This window comes from Electrophorus electricus, chromosome 7 (genome assembly GCF_013358815.1).
Source record: "Electrophorus electricus isolate fEleEle1 chromosome 7, fEleEle1.pri, whole genome shotgun sequence".
In the NCBI taxonomy this organism is placed as follows: domain Eukaryota; kingdom Metazoa; phylum Chordata; class Actinopteri; order Gymnotiformes; family Gymnotidae; genus Electrophorus; species Electrophorus electricus.
The window spans coordinates 19,690,726-19,712,386 of record NC_049541.1 but is presented as its reverse complement, the minus strand read 5'-3'; the positions used below and the strand labels follow the sequence as shown (position 1 = coordinate 19,712,386).

Below are 21,661 nucleotides of genomic sequence, written 5' to 3'. Positions count from 1 at the left end.
ACTTACCCAAAGACAGCACAGCTGGGGTTTGGATTCAACCTGCTGCCTTTCCTTACTAAAATAAATAAATAATTCGGCGCTAAAAAGAGACTGCAAAAGGTCTATTTGGGATTGTGAACACAGGCTTGGTATTAGCCTCAGAAATAACATTGAGAGACTGGAAGCACCTGACTTAAGAGCGGTCAGTAACTGCCTCTGAATGAACTGAGACATATTACACTGGCTACGGAGAGATACGCCCTAAAGCCCGTATATAGTATACATACTCCGTATATAGATACAAGGTGAGTAACTACAGTGTACTGTACTAAAAGAAGTCAAGATGTTGAAAATTGTAATGAAGTACACTAGGTTTCCAGGTTTTTTCAGAATAGGTTCAAAACAGGCCTACGGATCTTTGCAAGTAAACACCTTGAATGTGGGTGTGACTCCCACTGACCAAGAGGAAGCTCTGCGTCAGTTACAGGGGATTAATCTTAATATAGTGTGTCAGAAGGACCATCTGCATGGTCAGTGGGGATTTGTGGAGCGGCATGGGAAGAATAGTGGGCAGTCCTGGCCTGCAGCACGTCAGCCCTCCTCTGACTCGGAACAAGCAAGCACGTAAACAAATGAATAAAGGCAGCACGCAAAAACACCTCAGCAGCAACCGCGTGGTGGAGCTGGAACAGGGTGCTAGACAGTTTCCAGTGGCTGGTTCAACCGTCATTGTTACTTTCAACACTATGTATAAGGCCGATGGTAAGATGATCATTACAGAAGGATGAAATCCAGTACCATTATAAGAACGTCATTCTTACTCCCATCACTTCCTGGAAAAAGACCGATCTATAGCGCATTCATTATTACTATTGTTATTAGTAGTAGTAGTACTGGTATTAATAGTAGCAGTAGTAGTAGTAGTAATCAGAAGTATTAGTAGTAGTAGTAGTAGTAGTAGTAGTAGTAGTAGTTGTTAGTTGTAATAATAATAATAATAATAATAATAATAATAATAATACTACAACTACTACAACAACTAATAATAATAATAATAACTACTACTACTACTACTACTACTACTACTACTAATTATTATTATTATTATTATTATTATTATTATTATTATAATAATATACAACTACTACTACTAAAAAAAATTCTACTACTACTAATACTAATAGTGCTGCGACAACAACAATTACTACTACTACTACTACTACTATTAGTAGTAATAGTAGTAGTTGCAGTAGTATTATTATTATTATTAGTAGTAGTAGTAGTAGTAGTAGTAGTAGTAGCAGTAGTATTAGTACTAGTAGTAGTTGTGGTTGTATTAGTAGTAGGAGTAGTATTAGTTGTATTAGTATTATTAGAAGTAGTAGTAGTAGTAGTAGTAGTAGTAGCAGCAGCAACAGCAGTTGTATTAGCAGTAGTAGTAGTGGTTGTATTAGTAGTAGTTGTATTAGTATTATTAGAAGTAGTAGTAGCAGCAGCAGCAGTTGTATTAGCAGTAGTAGTAGTGGTTGTATTAGAAGTAGTAGTAGTAGTAGTAGTAGCAGCAGTAGTAGTGGTTGTATTAGTAGTAGTATTAGTAGTAGTTGTATTAGTATTATTAGAAGTAGTAGTAGCAGTTGTATTAGCAGTAGTAGCAGTGGTTGTATTAGTACTAGTAGTAGCAGTATTAGTACTAGTAGCAGCAGTAGTGGTTGTATTAGTAGTATTAGCAGTAGTAGTATTAGTAGCAGCAGCATTACTACATTATGAAGGGTGAATGACCATAACGGTGTCTAAATGTCTATGCAGCTAGGGACGAATTTTAGCGGTACATGATCTCTATAAGAAACCACTTTTAACAGGCACTCATTTCCTCACTTGCTTGCTCTCCATCTGGTCTCCTCCTTTGCTCTCACTCTTTCTAACACACACACACACACACACACACACACACACACACACACACACACACACACACACACACACACACACACACACACACACACACACACACACACACACACACACACACACACACACACACACACAGCCCCCCATGCGTGAATCAGACTGGATTCTGGAGGCAAGCAGAAAGTGGTGAGGAGGAGGAGCTAGGCTTGATACCCACAGGCAAGGATTCTCCTCATTCCACACCTAGACCCCATGACCGCACTCCATGTAAGGGCGTGGCAGCCTAAGCACGGCAGCTTCCTACCTCGTGGTGAGGAAGGATAAAAATATGACCTCACACTCCCTTCCTCTCTCCAGACATGGCACAAAGTAAGGAGTGGCGGGCAGAAAGGGAAACACTGCTCCCGTTCCTCAGTGAGACAACAGAGGAATGAAAAATCAGAAGCATGTCAAAAGAGGGCACTTTGTCACACACAGCGCACTCTAGACGCTTACTATAGACTCACTATCATGGTTTGGAAACCCAAACTGAGCCATTGCCATCAATAACACATTTTAATGGACTTTATGGATGAACACGTTTCTTAAAGTCAAAATGTTAATTGCGGTTTTGTTTTTTTTAAAAACAAAATGTGATCAATTACAAGGACAATGTGTATAAAATGTCTCGGAAGCATTAAGAGACCAGAATGCACAAGTTAAACTTGTTGTATAGCATAAGAGTGGCATGCCCCTATTAGCATGCGTATAATACGTCAGCTGGCGTGAGCCAACCTTTGTGCAGTTTTCCATACAGTGCAATCCAGGCACAGTAAGGCCGGAAACACACACACACACACACACACACACGCTATTGCACATTCCCTGCACTGTGAGAAAGCTGCATGTGCTTCCAGGTTTTTAGACCCATGTTGTGGAAGCATTCACTACCTCAGTGAACATGCATTATTTTTTTAAGCGTTTGCCATGTTCGCCTGCAAAAACCTGGCTGGGTCTGAGGTTCAAACATTACTGTTTACTGCTTACTACTACCGATGACTCTAAACAGACCTCCTGACTAATACGCATGTCCGTCTCACTGTCTCCAACACTTCTGCAAAGGAAGAGGACATGACAAAGGACTATATAAAATATTTAAGAAATATCATAACATTTTTTGGCCCTTTTGTTTTTTTGTTTTTGTTTTGGCAAACAAGTGGTTTTAGATGAATGGTAAAAACAAATGTGAAATATGATATGGTTTGGTTTATTTCCTTTTGATGTGCAGTATCACTGGAACCCATACAACCGTGTTTAAATAAGCTCTACAGGGCCTGTGTTTGCCATCTGGTGCTCTGTTGCACACAAACACGCACACACACGAACTTGTACCCGACCGGCTCTGTGGTCTTTGTCATTTGTAAGTTTGTATACATATTACATGTGTGGGGCTTTGCATAAAAACATGTCTAGAATATTAATGAAAACATTTAAAATAAGTATATGGATAAGAGCATCTGCCAAATACTGTAAATGTATGAAATGAAAAGATGAAATAGCAGCCCATAGTAGAAAGTAGTAGGTTAACAGGTGCTGTGGTTTATAAAGTGTGGTCTATAGCAGGGTGTGAACTGGCTGTGTGTTCTGAAAGAAATGAAGGAAGAAATGCAAAAAAGGTGAAACTAAAAAGGATCTGCAAAAGTGAGAACGTGCACAACTTGGGCTTAATAACACGACCCGGCCAGAGCTCTGTGACACAACCACATAAGAATGGCACACGAACAGATTACACAGACACATGTACAGAAGATGCAACTTCACCAGGCCCCAGGGAATAATGTCCTAATCCAACTGAGAATTTGTAAATTACGGCACGTTTATGATGACTATTCATAAAATAGATCGCTTTTTAATTGATGTATGAGTTATGTCATTTCAAACATGATTTTATTTTTTTTTTATTACACCATAATAGAGGCTACAAGCTAAGCCACTGTAAACAGGACACTGAGATGAGGGTACACAAAGGTGGGCTTGCACACACTTTCAGCACTAGACACAGACATCTGCCCAGGTAGTATTCATCAACCCTCTGGCTCTCTGACCAAATCCCCCAGTGTCATGCAACACCATAGCTCACCACTCACAGCAGGGCAGAAAAGCGGTTCTTGCACTGTGAGCATCATAAAATCTAAATGACCTATGCAGCTCTATCTAAAACATTTTCATTCAAAAAAAGAAGAGGAGCTTAAAGTGATTAAACTAACTTCATATAACTGCAGTAAATGGCACGACTTTAAACTCAGCTTCTACAAACGCAGTATAATTATCTTTAGACAACTCATCCCAGGATGAAATCCTCATTTCATCAGTATGTTTACTTGGGAATGAAAAAACAGAAAATGCACACACACACACACACACACAGACACACACCCCTTTTTAGTCAAACCGTCATTAACATTCTCAAGTGCCAGAACAGCAGGGCATATTTTCTGGACCTCAGTGTGACTGGTTAAGTATGATGTCAAGGGTTTGGTGTTAGGATTTTTTACTTATATAATGCTGCCTTTGAAAACAGCATTAGTTTGTTGTTGTTACAAATTGCTTATTGATTCTTGCTTTCTTAAGAGTCTTGCCCTATGACTCCTTGTATGTGTTCACTTTGATTGGTCAGTGGCAGGCAAGCTCTATTGGGGAGGAAGAAAAGGTCAAGATAAGGGTGAACAAAATCTGAGAAAATTCTCCTCCTAAAAGAGAGAAACTGTGCTGCTCCTAAATTACAGAGAAACTGACTAAATTTCTGACCTGATATGGATGCTGCCTTGTCACTCTTGAAACCTTGAGTATTTCCTTCAGTGTTTCCCTCACTGTGCTGCAGATCTAAGATTATTTTAAACCAGACCGTCATAACGACACATCTAAACCAAATTCGAACAGGCCCAGTGGTGCTTGAAAAGTTTAAGAAGCGAGCTCCCTGAAAAATAGGACTCAACGAGAAAACCCACATCCACGGAGAGGCAAGTGGAGCTAAAAGGGCACCGACTCAATTATTCAGTGAGCTGCATGGAGCAGAAATAACAAATACCACTTCATCTAATTATTGAGACATTGCTGTTGATCACTTGGCAAATCAATGTAATTGATTTATCAAAATTAAATGTGTGTCTGTGCCACTGCACACAAATACAGCCTGGCAGTGGCTGGCAGTTTTATATTCCTTTCAAAATAAAACCGATTGCTTCTTTGACTCTTCTTCTTTTTCTCAGTCACTCTCCTCTATTAATATTCCTACTCCAGGCACGATACCAACCTGTTTCACACCCGTTGGCTCCTCCTCTGTCTCTGAACTCATCATTAAGTTCTAATCCCGCCTGTCAGCTTGACCCCGCCCCCACCCCTCAACGCACCTTCATCAAGCCTCAAAAATTCCAATCAGCAAAGTGATACATTTACATCTCTCTTCTGGTTTTGTTCCTACTGCCCCCAACACTGATGCTGTCACTGCTATCCTTAAGAAACCAGAGCTGGATACAACTTGTCTTTGCATCTCAAAGCTCTGGTTTCTAGCTAAAGTAATGAGAAAAAGTGGTTGCTTCACAACTTCAAACCTTCCTAAATGATAATGCACTCTACAAGCCTTTTCATTCTGGTTTCCATACATATCACAGCACTGAGAAAGCTCTACCGCATGTGGTTAATGATCTTCTCCAGTCTGCTGATAGTGGTTCTCTCAGCATTCTCTTTCTCCTTGATTTAAATGCAGAATCTGACACTGCCGATCACGATGTTCTTCTTCTATTGGTGTCACTGATACAGCCCTACAGTAGTTCAGATTGTATCTTTCAAATAGAAAAAGAGTTTACCACACTAGGTCCACACAGATTCTCCACCTCTCCTGTAAGTGTGGTGTCCCCCAGGGGTCAGTTCTTGGACCCCTTCTTTTCCTAATCTATATTTTATGACAGGGCCAGATTAGTCAGTCATGATGTGCAGTTATACATCAGTACATATTCCCTGATATATTCCCCTCCCAATACACTAAATGATTCTATTTTGGATTTAAAACTTTCTATGCATTACAACTTTCTCATGTTAAACACTGATAAAACTGAATTTTTACTGGTTGGTCCTAAATCTTCACTATCCAAACGTCTCCATTAATATTGATGGTGTGCTTGTTAAGCCTGCATATATGTTAGAAGTCTTTTGTGTGTGTGTGCGCGCGTGTGTGTGTGTGTGTTTTACTCAACCCATTGCTTAATTTTGATCTACATATCAAGGCCCTCACCAAGACCATTTTGTTTCTCTTACACAACATTGCTGCTCCTGTCTGACAACAAATGTGCTAACTTTGCCTCTTGCCTTCCTTACGTCTTGTATTGATTACTGCAGCTTACGTTTCACTGGACCCCCTGCAAGGTCTTTACAAACGTTACAGTAGATTCAGATCTCTGCAGTGAGGTCATACCCACAATAAAGTTCCCATCCTACCAGTCTCGCTCTGTAGAGTTTAAAATCATCCTTCGCCCCATCAAAGCCATATGTAGCCTTGCTCCCATCTACCTCGGTAAACTCCGGACTCCTGACTCACGCTCACAGGTGCTATGGCCCCCACACGCTGGAAAGCTCTTCCCCAGTCTCTCTGTGACTGCACTTCTTTCCTGATTTTGAAATCCAATTTAAAAGACTTTTCTTTTTCATGAACATTTCCTTTCCTCTTTAATGTTTTGCCTTCGTTTTGTAACGTGACGTAGGAATTGTTAAAAGGTGCTATATAAATGTATTATTATTATTATTATTATTATTATTATTATTATTATTATTATTATTATTATTATTATTACTACTACTACTACTACTACTACTACAAATAATAAGCCGAGTTCACTGTCATATTTCATAAGTGAACATGTTTACAAAAAGCCTAAAGCCAATTCAAATCATTCCTGAGCTTTGTCTCCTTTCTTCAATTAACCTCTTCTACAGACTCTGACACACAGCTTTTAACATGCTGGCTGCACATTCATCAGACAAAATCAAGCACGACATAAGGGGTACTAATGCAACCTTTGTGGCCCTAATTACAACCCATTCTACTAAAAAGGAACCGTTTGTGCATGGGTGATTGTTTGTGTGTGTGTGTGTGTGTGTGTGTGTGTGTGTGTGTGTGTGTGTGTGTGGTTAACTAATCACCCAAGTTAAACTCTATATTAATCAGGGGTTCAAAATTACTGAACAATACTGCAGAACACACACCTGACACCCTGATTAACTTGCAATTACATATGCAGTTCCGGCATTTTCTCCTCATCTCACAACGCTATGCATTTCGTAATGACTTGAACTTTTATTTAATCACCACTCAGATAACTTGTGTTCTCTCCCACTCATTCAAAGCTCTTCTGACAATCCAATAGGGTCCAGGCACAGAAACATGGCCTACACGTTCAAAAGTTTAACACCAAAAAGGAGAAGGAAAATGGCAGAAAGCAGGTCAGGAGGAGACAAGCAGCCAGTATCCCCAGCTCGCTCAGACCTCGTCACAAATCATACAGGCCGATTAACGCTCTACACATGTCACTGGGAGCACACTAATTGCACAACAATCATCTGAAAATCACAAAGAGTAACAGAAGTGTGTGTGTGAGTGTGCGCGTGCATGCTCATGATTCAATTACCATCATGAGGACTGCTTTCTCCCTGGGCAGTGTGTTATACTGGCACATGTCCAAGAATACAGACAGCCCAGTCATTGAGGACATGGCCCCTGGTACTGAGTTACTGATCAAGTGACACCATACACAGAGTAGAAGTCACTACAGTACAGTATTCCACATTTTTCTCTTCAATATACCCTACGCACAGCTACATGGAACCCCAAAACGTGGACGCGTGAAGTCCACAAACTCCAATACAATTTTGTACAAATTCTCAAATAAACAAAACTCATATTTCACAGCACATCACATGCATCTCCTGGAGTCTGACAGAGTGCAAAATGAACTACCGTCATCAGCTTTTAAAGAGCCAAATCCAGACTGGCTGGATTCTAGTCCAGTAATGACATTTTCAGTTCACCGCTACCATTAGCTAACGTAGTTTCCATTACACACTCTCTCCCCTCTTTATATCACAACATGATGAAAAGTCTCTGCTTGTGTTAAAATTGGTTTAAAAAAAGACTTTCAAGTCAGATAGAATTCAAACGTAATATCAAAGAGTTTCAACGAAGCAGAATCACTCATCGTTCATATCTACAGTACCAGTCAAGTGTTGACACACTTGCTCTTTGTTCATTTTTAATATGTTCTACTTTTTAGAAAAACAGTGTAGGTATCAAAACCATGAAATAACACATGTGATTATGCTGTGGTAAAAAAAAAATGCCACAGGTTTTAGATTCTTCAAAGTCTCCACCCGTTACTGTGCACCGACAGCTCTGCACCGTCTTAAGCAGCTTGATGAGGCACCACCTATCATGTCTCCATCATGTCTCTGATGTCAACAGATTCTTACAGATGCTGAGCACTTGTAGGGTGAGGGACTAAAGTTCAGAATGAAAACTATTTGCTGATTTGCTGAGGGGGCATTTCAAATGTAATATTTAATTTTTTTATTTTTAAAATGTTATACTGTATTCTTTATTTTGTAAATGAATTAAAATCTTTCACTCTTTACAACTGCCTTAGAAACAAAAGCATTTGGATTTAAATGCCTTTAAGACAGTAAAGAATACATTTTTTTAAAAAACATTCATTCATTCATTCATTCATTCAGGTGTGTCCCAACTTTTGACTGGCTCTATATGATTGTCATCAAAAATTATTCTCTGCGGCCTCTGAATCCAAAAGCTTTGCCTGCTGCTGCAGTCGGAATTGCTCTCCGCTTTCTCTCACCTTCTTCCCCCTACTCCTTCAGCTTTTGTAGTGGCTTGCTCAAGGCCAAAGAAAAACCTGTCCGAGGAAGCGCCACATTGCGCTTCAGTAATCGAACCCCATCTGCAATTGACGGGGTGTTGTAACTTCCTGTGCCAGGAGCTAAATAAATGGCATGATGACATTGACAGATCATATCCTTTGGCTACAGCACAGACACCAACACAAGCCTCCTGAAACTACAGCCTCCATATTAACAGGGTCGCTGACGTCTGTAACGTCACTGCCCACGGGCCGGACTTCAGTGGTCTTCTCTATTCCATCAGAGCTTACCTGCATGTCCTCCTGCATCACCCGATACTGCTCCTTCCACACAGCCATCTTGGAGACCTCGTCCTTGCGCAGGGCGCGCTCCTTCTTCAGCTCGGGGCTCCAGAAGGTCTTGATGGAGTTCATGGAGGAGCTCAGCTTGCTCTCCTTCACGTCCACCTCCTTGCGGAGGTGCTCGTTCTCCCGTAGCACCTCCTTCAGCTGGGCCTGCAGGTCCATGATGGTGTTGTCGCGCGCCTGCCGCAGCGAATGCGGCACCGTGGACGCCATGCTGGACGGCACGTGGTGGTCCCCGAACGCGATGGCGTCGCTGGGCACGGGGCTCGCCACGCCGCTGGCGATGTTGGGGCTGCTGCCCATGACAGTGGCCCGGACGCCGTACGGTAGGCGGCCCGCTGAGCGGCCCAGCGTCATGGTGCTCTTGGGCAGGTCCGGGCCGGATGCCCCCACCTCGTTGTCGCTCAGGTACATTGGCCCTGATGTTGCATAAGCAGCGTTGAGAGACTGGATGTTCTCCATGGAGAGGGTTTTGCCCCCGGGGCCCCCGGGTCCCCCGCTACCCCCTGTGCTGTTAGTGCGTCGATGGCCCAGCCGGGGTGAGCGGGGAAGGTGCGGTGAACGTCCGGGGCTCTGGATGCCACCTCCACTGTGATTGCCCTCTACTTTGCCCACCGAACGGGCGCTACCGTACATTTTGGCTTTGACTGAGGGCGAGCCGCTGTGACGAACCGGGGGAAACTATAACAGCGGCTGGCACTGCTGAAGAATCAGCACGTTCTTCACTTGTTATTCTTTTAACTAAACAACAGAAACAAATCTATCATGTTCGAAGCGTGTGCGACAAGATGACGAGGCTCGACACTGCCGCGGGAGGGGGGGGGGGATTCAATGTTATCGGCTCAATCCCTTGACTGTGCCTTGATCCAGCAACACCCTGACCTGTAACAGATAAAAAAGAAGGAATCACAATCACTTCAACAAACAAATGAACACACAAAACAATCACTCTCCTCAGACAAGCAGTGCTACGGTCAGCCTGATGGCATGTTTTCCTGGGACTAGAGTCACACTCGTCGGCACCAATGTCCTAACGGACGGCTTTACTGTAATCAGCCGGTTAACCTCCTGTGCTGGTCTCTGTGTAGGCGCTATACATGCCATAATGTGTCTACTTCGGTCCTGTGCCTCATATCCGGTAGCTGCACCTCTCCTGCCTATTTTTAGCCTTTATTGCCAGTACTTTCCGACTGTTTTCTGCACATAGTTTAAACCAGATCAGTTGTCAGTGGATTTAGGTAGGCCTAGACTTGCCTGAAAAAGCAATTGTATCCTTGTTACACAGACAAATAAGTCTCCATCATCGCAGAGGGTGAAAGGCCATGTGATCAGTTCAGTTCTCCCCTGTGAGATCTAGGGAGAGTGTGACTAACAGCCAGGTTATGCAGCTGCTATGCGGGCCAAATCTAACTCAAAAGGTAACTAGGCACAACTACAACCCTCCTGTATTTCAAGGGCATATCAAGCGTTATTTCAGAACTTAAGACTACTGCACTCGCTCTCAAACACATCCATGCACACGCACATACAGGTGCACGCTTGTTTTCACACATCTTATAATATGCTGTGTACTTGATAATGGCTTAGCCTGAGTTTACATTAGTTGCCAGGATTAATATGAGTGCTTTCATTTTGCATGCCTTCAGACGCTATCAGAGCCGAAGGTTTGAAAAAAATCCAAACAGAGAGCTGCCCAGTGAGCTTGGGAGTGGGTGGTTTTAGCTGATGGAGTGCACCGTAGGATGCACTTCTTACATGTCATTTTACTGATCTGAATCAGTAACCGATATATAAAAAGAGACTTTTATACATACAAATAAGGAAATAGATCATGAGACACGCCATCAGGAGGCTACGGTCGGTCATGAACCTCAAACTTAATCATGAATAATTTTTAAGCTCAGAAGAATTGCACAACTCCACCAGCTACTCGTGTGATCATATCAAACATGTGCATACTTACATTTCACATCAAAAGAGCCCTTTGTTCGCATTCAGTTCCATGCGAGTCATTTGTTCACCAATAAGCCTGCTGTTTGACACATTTACTCCTGCTGAAACCTACACTGTCGTTCAGACAGCAGACCTTTGTTTATAGTCGGGACTTTTGTTTTTTTTTGCATGGCACATCATGTGAAATCATAACATACTGGTGGACTTTCAAATCTACGCAACTTTAGCTCAGACCTACGCTGTGAAATCAAAGACTAGCTCTGTATAAATGATATGGCCCGGGACAACAGCTCTTGCTCACTGTGAAATCAAAGACTAGCTCTGTATAAATGATATGGCCCGGGACAACAGCTCTTGCTCACTGTGAAATCAAAGACTAGCTCTGTATAAATGATATGGCCCGGGACAACAGCTCTTGCTCACTGTGAAATCAAAGACTAGCTCTGTATAAATGATATGGCCCGGGACAACAGCTCTTGCTCACTGTGAAATCAAAGACTAGCTCTGTATAAATGATATGGCCCGGGACAACAGCTCTTGCTCACTGTGAAATCAAAGACTAGCTCTGTATAAATGATATGGCCCGGGACAACAGCTCTTGCTCACTGTGAAAGCGGCCGCATGAGTACAGTTCAAGTCAGTCTGCTTACTGTTAAGATAAAATAAGCTTATGGCCTGTTGGAGAAGAACTTGAACACATGGAGCGTAACAGAAACATGAATGCACAAAAGTGTGGCTAAATCATCATCAGCTTGTGTAGGGCAAGCGTTTTCTGAATGAAAAATACAGACAACTCATCACAGAAACTAACAAAAAAGACCATAAATGAATGTATTATTTAAAATGGCTTTCAAAAGGACTTCCTAGGATATCAGAGTTGGCCATATTCACAAGAACAGAGATAATCCCCAGTGTAGTGCAGTTGTACTTAAAAATATATATATATATAAAAAGATTATTGGCAGCAGGAGGCCTAAGGTGTTTCTTTGGCCATTAATGGAAGGAAGCAAAAGCTCACAGGAATTGCGCCAGGAGAGACAGAGAGTTTGGGGGCGTGGCCACAAACACTGCCTGCTCCATCACATTTTCAGCTCTGTTAAAAATCAACAATCCAATTACACATTCCAGTTACAAGTTCTTCACACAGACTCACAGCAATAAACTGTGTGTGTGAGTGAGTGAGAGAAAGAGCGAGAGAGAACGAGTGGGAGCTGTTTAGCTGTTTTTTTTTTTTCCCCCGTCAAAATGACACAGTGACAATAAGCAGTCCAACCAACGCAAACAACCATGGGCTGATAACTCCAGCGCTGACGACAACGCCAGCAGACACAGTGGCACACACTAACCAGGGTGACAACCACGATAACAAAATATGACCGATCCATCGCAGTGGTCTTGGAGGTCAACTTGTTCAAGCTATTCATTTGGAAGTGTTATCATAAAGGTAAAACAAACCGGTACAGCTCATACAAATTATATTAAATAATTTATACGCTTATATAACATACAAAAGAATCTAGACCCCTCTGAAACCCCAGCTTTTCAAACACAACTGCACAAAAGATTAAAACCATACAATTACACACCATTTTGCATTCAGCTTTGACGTGATAACACTGAAACCCTGATACTTCACAGTAATACTGCACAATGCTTGAAGACACACGTTTTGCGTCACAGTAATCAGGGTTTCACCTCTTGCTTCTCTATTTTTTTTACTCTTTACGTGTTAACTCCACCCTTTAAAATGAACTCTAGTGAAGACTAGTGATTGTTTCGCCATTTTCTTTGTTTTCTGCAAGTGTGTATGAAGCGAGCCACAGACTGGGTGTGCCTACAGACTTCCTGAAAAAGGCTGCAATTGAAGTCAGAGGGAAAATCAATCAGATCTGTCTCCAAGGCCCCTTTTATCTGACCTGTCACTGCAAACAAATAAACATAACTCCAGCAGGTCTAAATACCCTAGGCATCACCTCCACGTGTGCTAGAATTGGTTTGTGTGTGTGTGTGTGTGTGTGTATATATATATATATATATATATATATATATATATATATATATATATATATATATATATATATATATATATATATATATATAAAAACATCCTGAGGTGTCCATGTTGCACAACTCAAGACCTCGCAGTGATATTAGTTTGTATCAGCATTAATTTTACTTTACAGTATTTAACTTTTAAATACTTAAGTATTACAAATGGGGATAAACAAATTGTTAAATGTTCTTGTTTACATGTTTCATATTAAAATTGAAAACATTGGCTAACTGAACCTTCCTTTCCAGTGCTTATTAACATGCACTACATATAGTGTGTGTGTGGGGGGTGTGTGTGTGTGTGTGTGTGCGCGCGCTGGAATGAAGCGACAAAGCTCAAACATGGAGAAGGAAGAAAACAACCCTGTCAGTTTAGCTAATTAGCAATACAGCAAGCCGGAGTTTGTTAATCAGGTAGGCAAGGTAAGCAATCGTCACGAGAGGCTTCCAACGACCGAATGAAAACGACCATCTAAAGCGGAGCGTCAGAAGCGAAGGGTCAAACAAGGACACGGGGAGAAAGCACACCCGTGTGCGTCAGACCTTACGAATCTGAGCCCTGACAGACACCAGTAAACTAAACCTGGAAGTAAAGAACTAGTGAACTCTACATGGGAAATTCTGCATCACTAGACTGCAACATAAGCGGAAGATTTGTGTGTGTATCTTACAGAAAAGCTAAAAAGGAGATCAACAGTGTCCAATCAACAGCCTAAACTCACATAAGGCCACTGCAAGGTAATAATAGTGAACAGTTTTCCGATGGCCACCATATTTCTATGAGCTGGGAAACATCCAGCATGTGTGCAGTGGCTTCTTACAGGACTCAAACACCTTTATTCTTATAAGAATACCATGCTCAACAAGGACATTTTTCATTTTTTCATTTTCTTTGGAATGACATCGTTACCTTTATGCCATGTATGCTGAAAGTTAGCCGTTGGTAAATAAATCAAAACCTTATTAATTAAATACTGTGTACTTGATTGAAACAAACAAACAAACAAAGATTCGCCTGTGATTAACAATCCCGGAGTGAACGGGAAAGGAGAATGGCTACGTCAAATCACGGCTCAGACGGTCCTAATCAACTCGATAGGAAATGGCACTGTAATGGTCACATTCACAGCACAAAGTGATGCACCAAAGCAACTCACTGGCCTTCCACGTCTGCAAAAACATGTCATCAAGAAAATTAGCTGAGATCTTTGGATGGTAGCGCGCCCTAACGATCATAAATCTACTACAGCGTCGGCTCTGGGTGCATCATTAGTGTAACTATGAAAATACAGTTTGGGCATTGTGGGTAGAGGGAGAACAGTGCCTATAACATCCCACTAAGGAGGAGCGTTATATGATCCCATTCTTCCTGAAACCAATTTGGCCACAAAGCTAAACAGAGCATCATAACCTCTGTGGAGTACTCAAGACTACTTTAGTCAGAAAACAAGAAGTCTGTTTGTCAGTGTCCAAGTTTCAAGCTACTCTGTGAATCCATCTCTATCCACTTATTAATCACCTCGTATAAGTCATTTCAAATCACTCTGTGCACCTGTTAGTATAATTATTTGCACAGTTTCCAAACATTCCAAGGAAAACATCCCTGTAGTTTTCCAGATAAAGATTAGACTTTTGTCAGAATCAACGGGACCATGGCACATCCTGCACCTGTATATTCACAGGAGTGAATTCTTTAGAGAGAAAAAAATTAAAAATTCCTTCAAAACTTCACTTCACAACTGTAACAACGACTGGCAAAAAAACCCCAGAAAACATGAAAACAGCCGAGTCATCTCTCCCATCCTCTTTCGACATTATTCCATACCTTATGATTCGCAGATCAAAGATTCTGAGCTTTAGGGAAACAAATAGGAATACTGAGCTGTAAGAATATAATTTTGTGAATCTCTTGAGTTAAAATTAAGATGAAGTTTCCCACTCCCAAGTCTTATGTTGCTATTTGCAAGCGCCATGATCATCTGTTTGGACTGGGTAATAGGCCTATATCCAATTTTTCAAATTAGATTGAACATTCAATATTTAAATAATAAATCACCATGAAAAGTCAATACTGCATTATTAAGAAGACTGACACAAAGGCATTGATGGGTGAGTGCAGCGGAGCCCAGAGGGATCTGAGATGCTGAAAAAGAAAGACCAGGGAAGAACAAATCTGTGCTGCACGAGAAGAGTTTTAATGCCCGGTTCTCTTCAGTTGTAGTTGTCCGTACATTGTTAATGGAAAAGCTGCGCGTTACATAAAAAAACAAACAAAAAAAACCCCGCTACACTGAGAGTGAGAGCAGGAAGGTACTCAGCCGAGATGATAAAATCACCGTCAGCAAAGCAAACAAGGCATTCCTAAGCAAAATTCATAGAAAGAAACCCGATAAGTAGGGAGATACGGAACAGAAGACGACAGCAAAGAAGACGAAGAATGCATCTTAGAATAGAATATTGCTGGGACATGCAGTCTGAGTTCAGTCCTGCCCTGTGCTTCACCTGGAAGTGATCCTCAGGACCAAGCCAGGAACCTGCAGAGTTCATTTTTAGCACCAATGCACCAGGCAGAGCTCTGGCACCAGAAGGGTGAAATGAGGAGATTATAATTTTACACGTGAAAATCCAGGGAGCGTCCATCACGCCCATGGCATAATGATTCCGGAGAGGGCCTACAGTACTCTGGGAACGTGAAGCTTTCTTCCGCGTCTGCAATCACGCCATGAATTTTACAGTGTATACAGAAATGATTGAAGAGTGCGGAAGCTACACTTCATTTGGCTCCGGAGGAGATCTTCTCACGCCAGCCTTCAGCACCCAGCAGTCCCCCTGCAGCTACTCTACCCTCACGCCCACCGTTTAAGACAATCCCACATTAACACAATATGCCTAGCACGGGTGCAATGACCGCAATGCGACCATGTGATGAGCCCAGAGACAGGGTTGACAAGTACCTGCTCAGAATCTGCTCGACTTGATGTCTGCAGCATGAGGGTCTAATACAGTAACTCGCAACCCAGTTACATCAGTGAGATTCAACGAGTGACTGTATGAATCTCACAAACAGAAGCATGTTAACCGAACAGCTCTTCTCCATGGACTCAACATGGACATCTGCAAGAGGAGAGGTGGTGCTATTTTCTTTATGGCCATGACGTTCTGCACCCTGACTCTGTAGGGCGATGGGGTTGCCCTAAACCGCACATATGGAGCTGTGCTTCCAGAATGGCGTAATCACAGAGGGCGGTAGATTCAGTTTTCACTGAACTGTGAACCAAGTTTGGGGCGGAGCAGTGCCCAAATGATTACTGTGAATCAGACGGTCAGAAAGAACCAGGAGTCCCACTGCATTTAATTTCCATTCAAAGTCAACAGTGAGGAAGAAACAAAAAACATATAAAACAGGAAATGGCCAAGAATGTACCTGACCATCATGTTCTTCAGTGGACAACGTCATCACGTACCCATCTATCATGTGCTACAGACAAACAGCAAGCACCCATCCATCATGTAACTTTAACCTTCTGGTACATCAATAATGTACAATTCTGACCTGATTCAAACATACTGACCAAATTATTAAATCCAACAAAGCAATCAATGATTGAATTAATCAAGCAATTGAATTAATCAACCATTTAAAAAAATGTAACAGAAATATGGATTTATATGCAGGTGTGAACCCGCCCTAAAATGCAAATAAAATTGCTTGTGTGTCAAATTCACACTTTGGCTTCAGTTACCAACACTGGAGTCATTTGACCTGAATGCTATTTGTGTATTGTACACATTAAGCTATAAAAGATATAGAAACTAAAATTTGTGTCACATGGAATTGCTAAGTCAATTAATCAAACAGGTGTATTCTTTCTTCACAGTACTTCAAAGACCAGAATATGAACTTGTGAAATTTCACTTTCCTGTATTTCCTGTTTGCAGTTTGTAAAGAGCATTTACATTTGGTTTGTATAGGTAGTACATGCATTTTAATGCATGCAAGATACAAAAGTTATGGAATTATTCAATTCTTTATTCCTATAGGCCTAATAAATTATATGTAATACTGAGGATAAAACAAATTAAATCAAAGAAAAATACATTAAAAAAAACATGGCAATAAGACCATTTAAAAACAGATTGGAGAAGAGAATGCATAAGGCTTTACAATCAGACCAACTCCTGCACCAAGTCTGTGTGTAGGTCACCGGATGGGACTACAGAACTACAAACACAAACTAACTGTACATGAGCATACGTACACACACACACACAATTTTCCCCATCTTGTGACTGCAACTTCAGAGGCCTAATGTAGACATCAGAATTGTTGTTAGTACTAGAGTGAAGACATGGGCCCAAAAATCCCTCGCTGAAATTTACCAGGAAGTGTTTAGATTGCAGTATTGCCCAAGACCACAAACTGAGCCCAAAAACAAAGCCATATTCAACCACCTACAACAACACTGGCATTCACACCAAACTCTCAAGACACTAACAGCAGCAGTAACAAAAATAACCTCTCTTCAAGCTTTATACCATGTTTGATCTTTTTGGCAACTCTACAACTGGGAAACAATTTCCAAATTGTGCTTTGTGTCATGGCTGGGGACTTCAATGCAATTGTTCACCTTTTCAAAGAAAAGGAACAATAACAACTTTCTATGATTACGCTGAGAGAATTTTTATTAGGCATATGCATATTTAGGCATACTACTACAACTCAGTGGTTAAGGTACTTGACTTGTAATTGGAAGGTTTGCTGGTTCAAGCCCCACCACTGCTAAGTTGCCACTGTTGGGCCCCTGAGCAAGACCCTTTACCTTCAATGGCTCAAGTCGCTTTGGATAAAAGCGTCAGCTAAATGCCATAAATGTATATTTCATTTCTTTGAGCCTTAGAAACAACTAGCAAACATATTCATAACAGTAAAACATGAAACAAAAAATTTAATGAAAAATAAAAGGGTATTCTACAGTGAGAATAAGGTTAAAGGAATACTCCACCATACTTAAACTCATCTCCATCTTCTGTATCCAAAACATATGGCCAATTATAAAGAACATATCATAGAAAATATTTCCCTGTGCTTACAAAAAGAAATAAATAAAACACTGCAACAACCACCCTTAGATTACGCACATGTGTTTCTAGTCATTCAACTGGTTGGAGTATTCCAAGATTAGTTTAACAAAGGAGTATTCCTTTAAAGGAGTATTCCTTTTGCTTTTTTAATGCAAAAGAATTTAGAAGAAATATGTAAATATTGTAACAGTTTCAAAATAAACTGTTGAATCCCTTGCCCATAGACGGAGGCTAAGCTGCAAAAACAGCCCATTTTGAAATCACAATTTCTCTGATATGAGCAGTCATTTACATATCTCCAGCCTATAGGAGTTTAGCCCCACCCAATTACATTCAGCTCCAAGTGCTTTTTGAATGAGCAGGGCAGCTAATCAGAACGGTGCTCATTATCGTCTTAAAGGAGTAATAAGTCATTTTTACCACCAAAAAGTAGCAAATGATATTTAGTGATTAATTATTATTTACAAATCTTCTCTATAAAATGCAGCTCACATGGGATGAACAATCAAATTGATTTGTAGCTCATGCTCCATAGAGCAGGTCCCTCACCTGGTGGCAACCCTTTTTAGAATAGATTTAGTAGAGAATCTCTGAAACATCCAAGCCATTAGGTGTCAGTATAATGGCTACTTCATAATGTGAAAAAGAATTATTGGAAAAATTGCATATTGCTACCTTAAAGGCACAGTAACAAACAGCCTGTTTGATTATAAGGGGTTAAAATACGTTGGAAAATGGTTTTGTAAAAATGAATTAATGAGTGTTTTTGTAATAGAATGCCAAAGAAACAAGTTGACATCTAGGAAAAATATTAAATTAAATGTTGGATATGGGCCCTTTAATGCCAGGCTATGGATACACGGTCCTAGAAATTGTACAACAAAGCCAGAAATCCTTAGCTGCATAGTATCCATAAAATAGGATATGGTAGAGTCTGTCAAGAGAAGATATGTAATCCTTTTTTTCCACATTCCAAAAGATATCCTTTTATCTGCATGGATGTGGGGCAATAAGCAAAAACTGCTTTGTCTCCGAGAACAAAGTTTGGGGCAAAAGGACATCTGAATTCCTCTCATTTAATGATAATCACAAGGGCCAAGTCAAGATCCCTAAACTTTAGGATAGGACTACAAGCTACAGACCAGGCTTCCCTCTGCCCTTTTACCTCCAACATTACATTAACTTCTTAGGTTACAATGGCATAGGCAAAGCCTCTAGTTGCTCAGTTGAATCAAAGAAAGCTCGTTAATTGCATAGGCCTAACACCAAATTAAAGAAAGTTCAGACACTTTGTGTTCTTCACCTTCAGAATCACTCTGATGGTAGTAGACTACATGCTGCTCCCTTAGACTACATGCTATTCTGTTCTCATGACAATGGGGTGTGTCATGTTTCCAGTGGTAACCAAGTAAAATGTAAGTTATTGCACCCGACAAGCCAAAATGTTCTTTTTGGACTAAGACAAGTTGGTACATGTTGAAACTCTAACTGATTAAACTACACAGCGTGCTCTGCAGTCATGTCCTCAGAAGTAAGCAGATAAATAAGGCATCATTGCTGTTCTCAGGACCAAATTATGCCATACATATTTCTGACCCTGCAAGGTAGTTCTGCTGATCTGGTGCTCCGGTCATGCTCCTAAACGTCAATGTAATGTGCACTTTATATGGCCACCATGCAGTACTGTCAAGAGGTGTACTGCTGTCTTTCTTTCAAATGTTTATCATCTTTATATTAAGTGATATGTACAAATGAATCTCCTTTATGAAAGACAGGGCTCTTTCACAATCATTTTCATGTAGGGATAACGTGAGGCAACGTGGCCATCTTAAAAGCGCACAAGCCACAAAGTAACCTTTATCACACTCAAGACAACATTTACACAAACCAACAATCTAAGATAAATGTGCACAGATCAATGCCTTATACTCGGTGTCAGGAAAACCTCACAAACGGGAGACAAAATGTGCCAACACTACCGTACATGTAACGGGAGATATAATGTGCCTCTGCGCCAATGGACACGGCAAAGTGGCATCCTTGCATATCAGACAGGAGCCTCGGAAAGCTTATACAAACGTAACCTGTTGATTCATCTCAAATTTACTGGGTTTCACTGCTCAAGTCAGGCAGTTCATTCGTACACCTTTATCAAAAATGAGAAGTACCCTCAGTGGTGCCCTTTAATACCCCAGTGCTGTCCGCTGGAGTGAGGCTTTTATTCCGAGGCTGCAGGTTTCCTGGGCCGCCACCTCACAGTGGGCGCTAGCTGAAGGCTAATGGGAGGGGCTCGCCGAACCACTACAGGGGAAGGGAAAGGGTCTTTTCTGAGCGACAAAGAGTCACATCTGACAGAATGAACAACTACTTTGAACCTTAACGCTCATGGAAAAAAAAAAAAAACGTTTGGCGGGACATACAACCTAAGCAGAGTGTTGATTGTTTTTTTTCCCCCAACGTACTGAAAAACTCGTCGGGGCTGTTCAACATTTCGCACTCAACACGTCACTCAAAAGCCGCTACTTTTCTAGCACACCTCAGGTAACCTGGTCCGAAAGCCGCTGATTAACCGCGCCACCAAAGCAACTATGTGGCGAAGGCGACATGTCTTCCCCCAGACACGCCGACAACAGCCTTTAAAACTACGAGCACTCAGTCTGAGGGCTCCCCTTTGAAAAGGCTGCCGCCGCCTGCAAACACACGTCGGGCTGGACTGGCCGCGACAGATTTATAGCGGTTTTAAGGAGAAAACGCTCTTCTGAGCGGTCCAAATAGACGCGTTTCCTCCGTGACACTATTTTAGACTTAGCTTGGTGGGTACCTGCCTGGGAAACGGCAATGAAAGGAGACACCCGTAGTCTGGTGAATATCTTTTCTCGCTTTTCCCTCCTCCTATTCCTCCATTGCTTGCTGGCGCAACAGCATTTCCCGAGCCTCTTCCACGCTCGCGTTAATGGTCTCCAGTAAGAAGACAGCCTTCTTTACGTGAATTGTAGTTTGAGTGCATATTTCAACCTCCCCAAAAAAGACATCTGATGTGCGAAATACATAGTGGATTTGCTGCAAAATTACTCCAAATCAGTGGGCAATGTCCGACAAGACGAGCATATGGACTACTCAACCCAAGAGTGCACTGATGAAAATCACTTTAAAAGCTCTTTTACCTTCAGCGATGTCCTGTTTTTCCAAATTCTCGGGGTATTTTAGTGCCGTTTCTCGTCCTGCAGACGGACCGTTATCAGTTCCAAATCCTTTAAATGTGAGGAAATCCGCTTTTGCAGTAGTTGTTTCTTTTCTCGCTCTCTTGCCAGCACTACCAGCAGCTCCGCGAGCCAGGGCGCTTCAGTGACGTAAGGAATCTGGATGCGCGCTCTCGTCACCGGCCTGCACGACGCCACGCACGCGACCCTTTGCATTCCGCTTGCAGCGAGGAGCCAAGTGCG

The 21,661-nt window shown here is 41.6% G+C and overlaps 1 protein-coding gene across 10 annotated transcripts in view; it reads right to left on the bottom strand.

The window, feature by feature from the left end:
• erc1b (ELKS/RAB6-interacting/CAST family member 1b) overlaps positions 1–21,574 on the bottom strand; it is a 170,281-nt gene extending 148,707 nt beyond the window's left edge. For 9 of the 10 annotated variants that reach the window (XM_035527781.1, XM_035527782.1, XM_035527783.1 and 6 more), the window contains exons 1-2: positions 21,383–21,569; positions 9,078–10,013 (exon numbers count right to left, since the gene is read on the bottom strand). In XM_035527781.1, coding sequence (XP_035383674.1) covers positions 9,078–9,767 — 690 coding nt within the window. In that variant the 5' untranslated portion in view covers positions 9,768–10,013; positions 21,383–21,569. Of the gene's footprint in view, positions 1–9,077; positions 10,014–21,382 lie in introns of all 10 variants that reach the window. The other variant, XM_027020550.2, reaches the window with a different exon arrangement.
• Between the last annotated feature and the right edge of the window lie 87 nt (positions 21,575–21,661).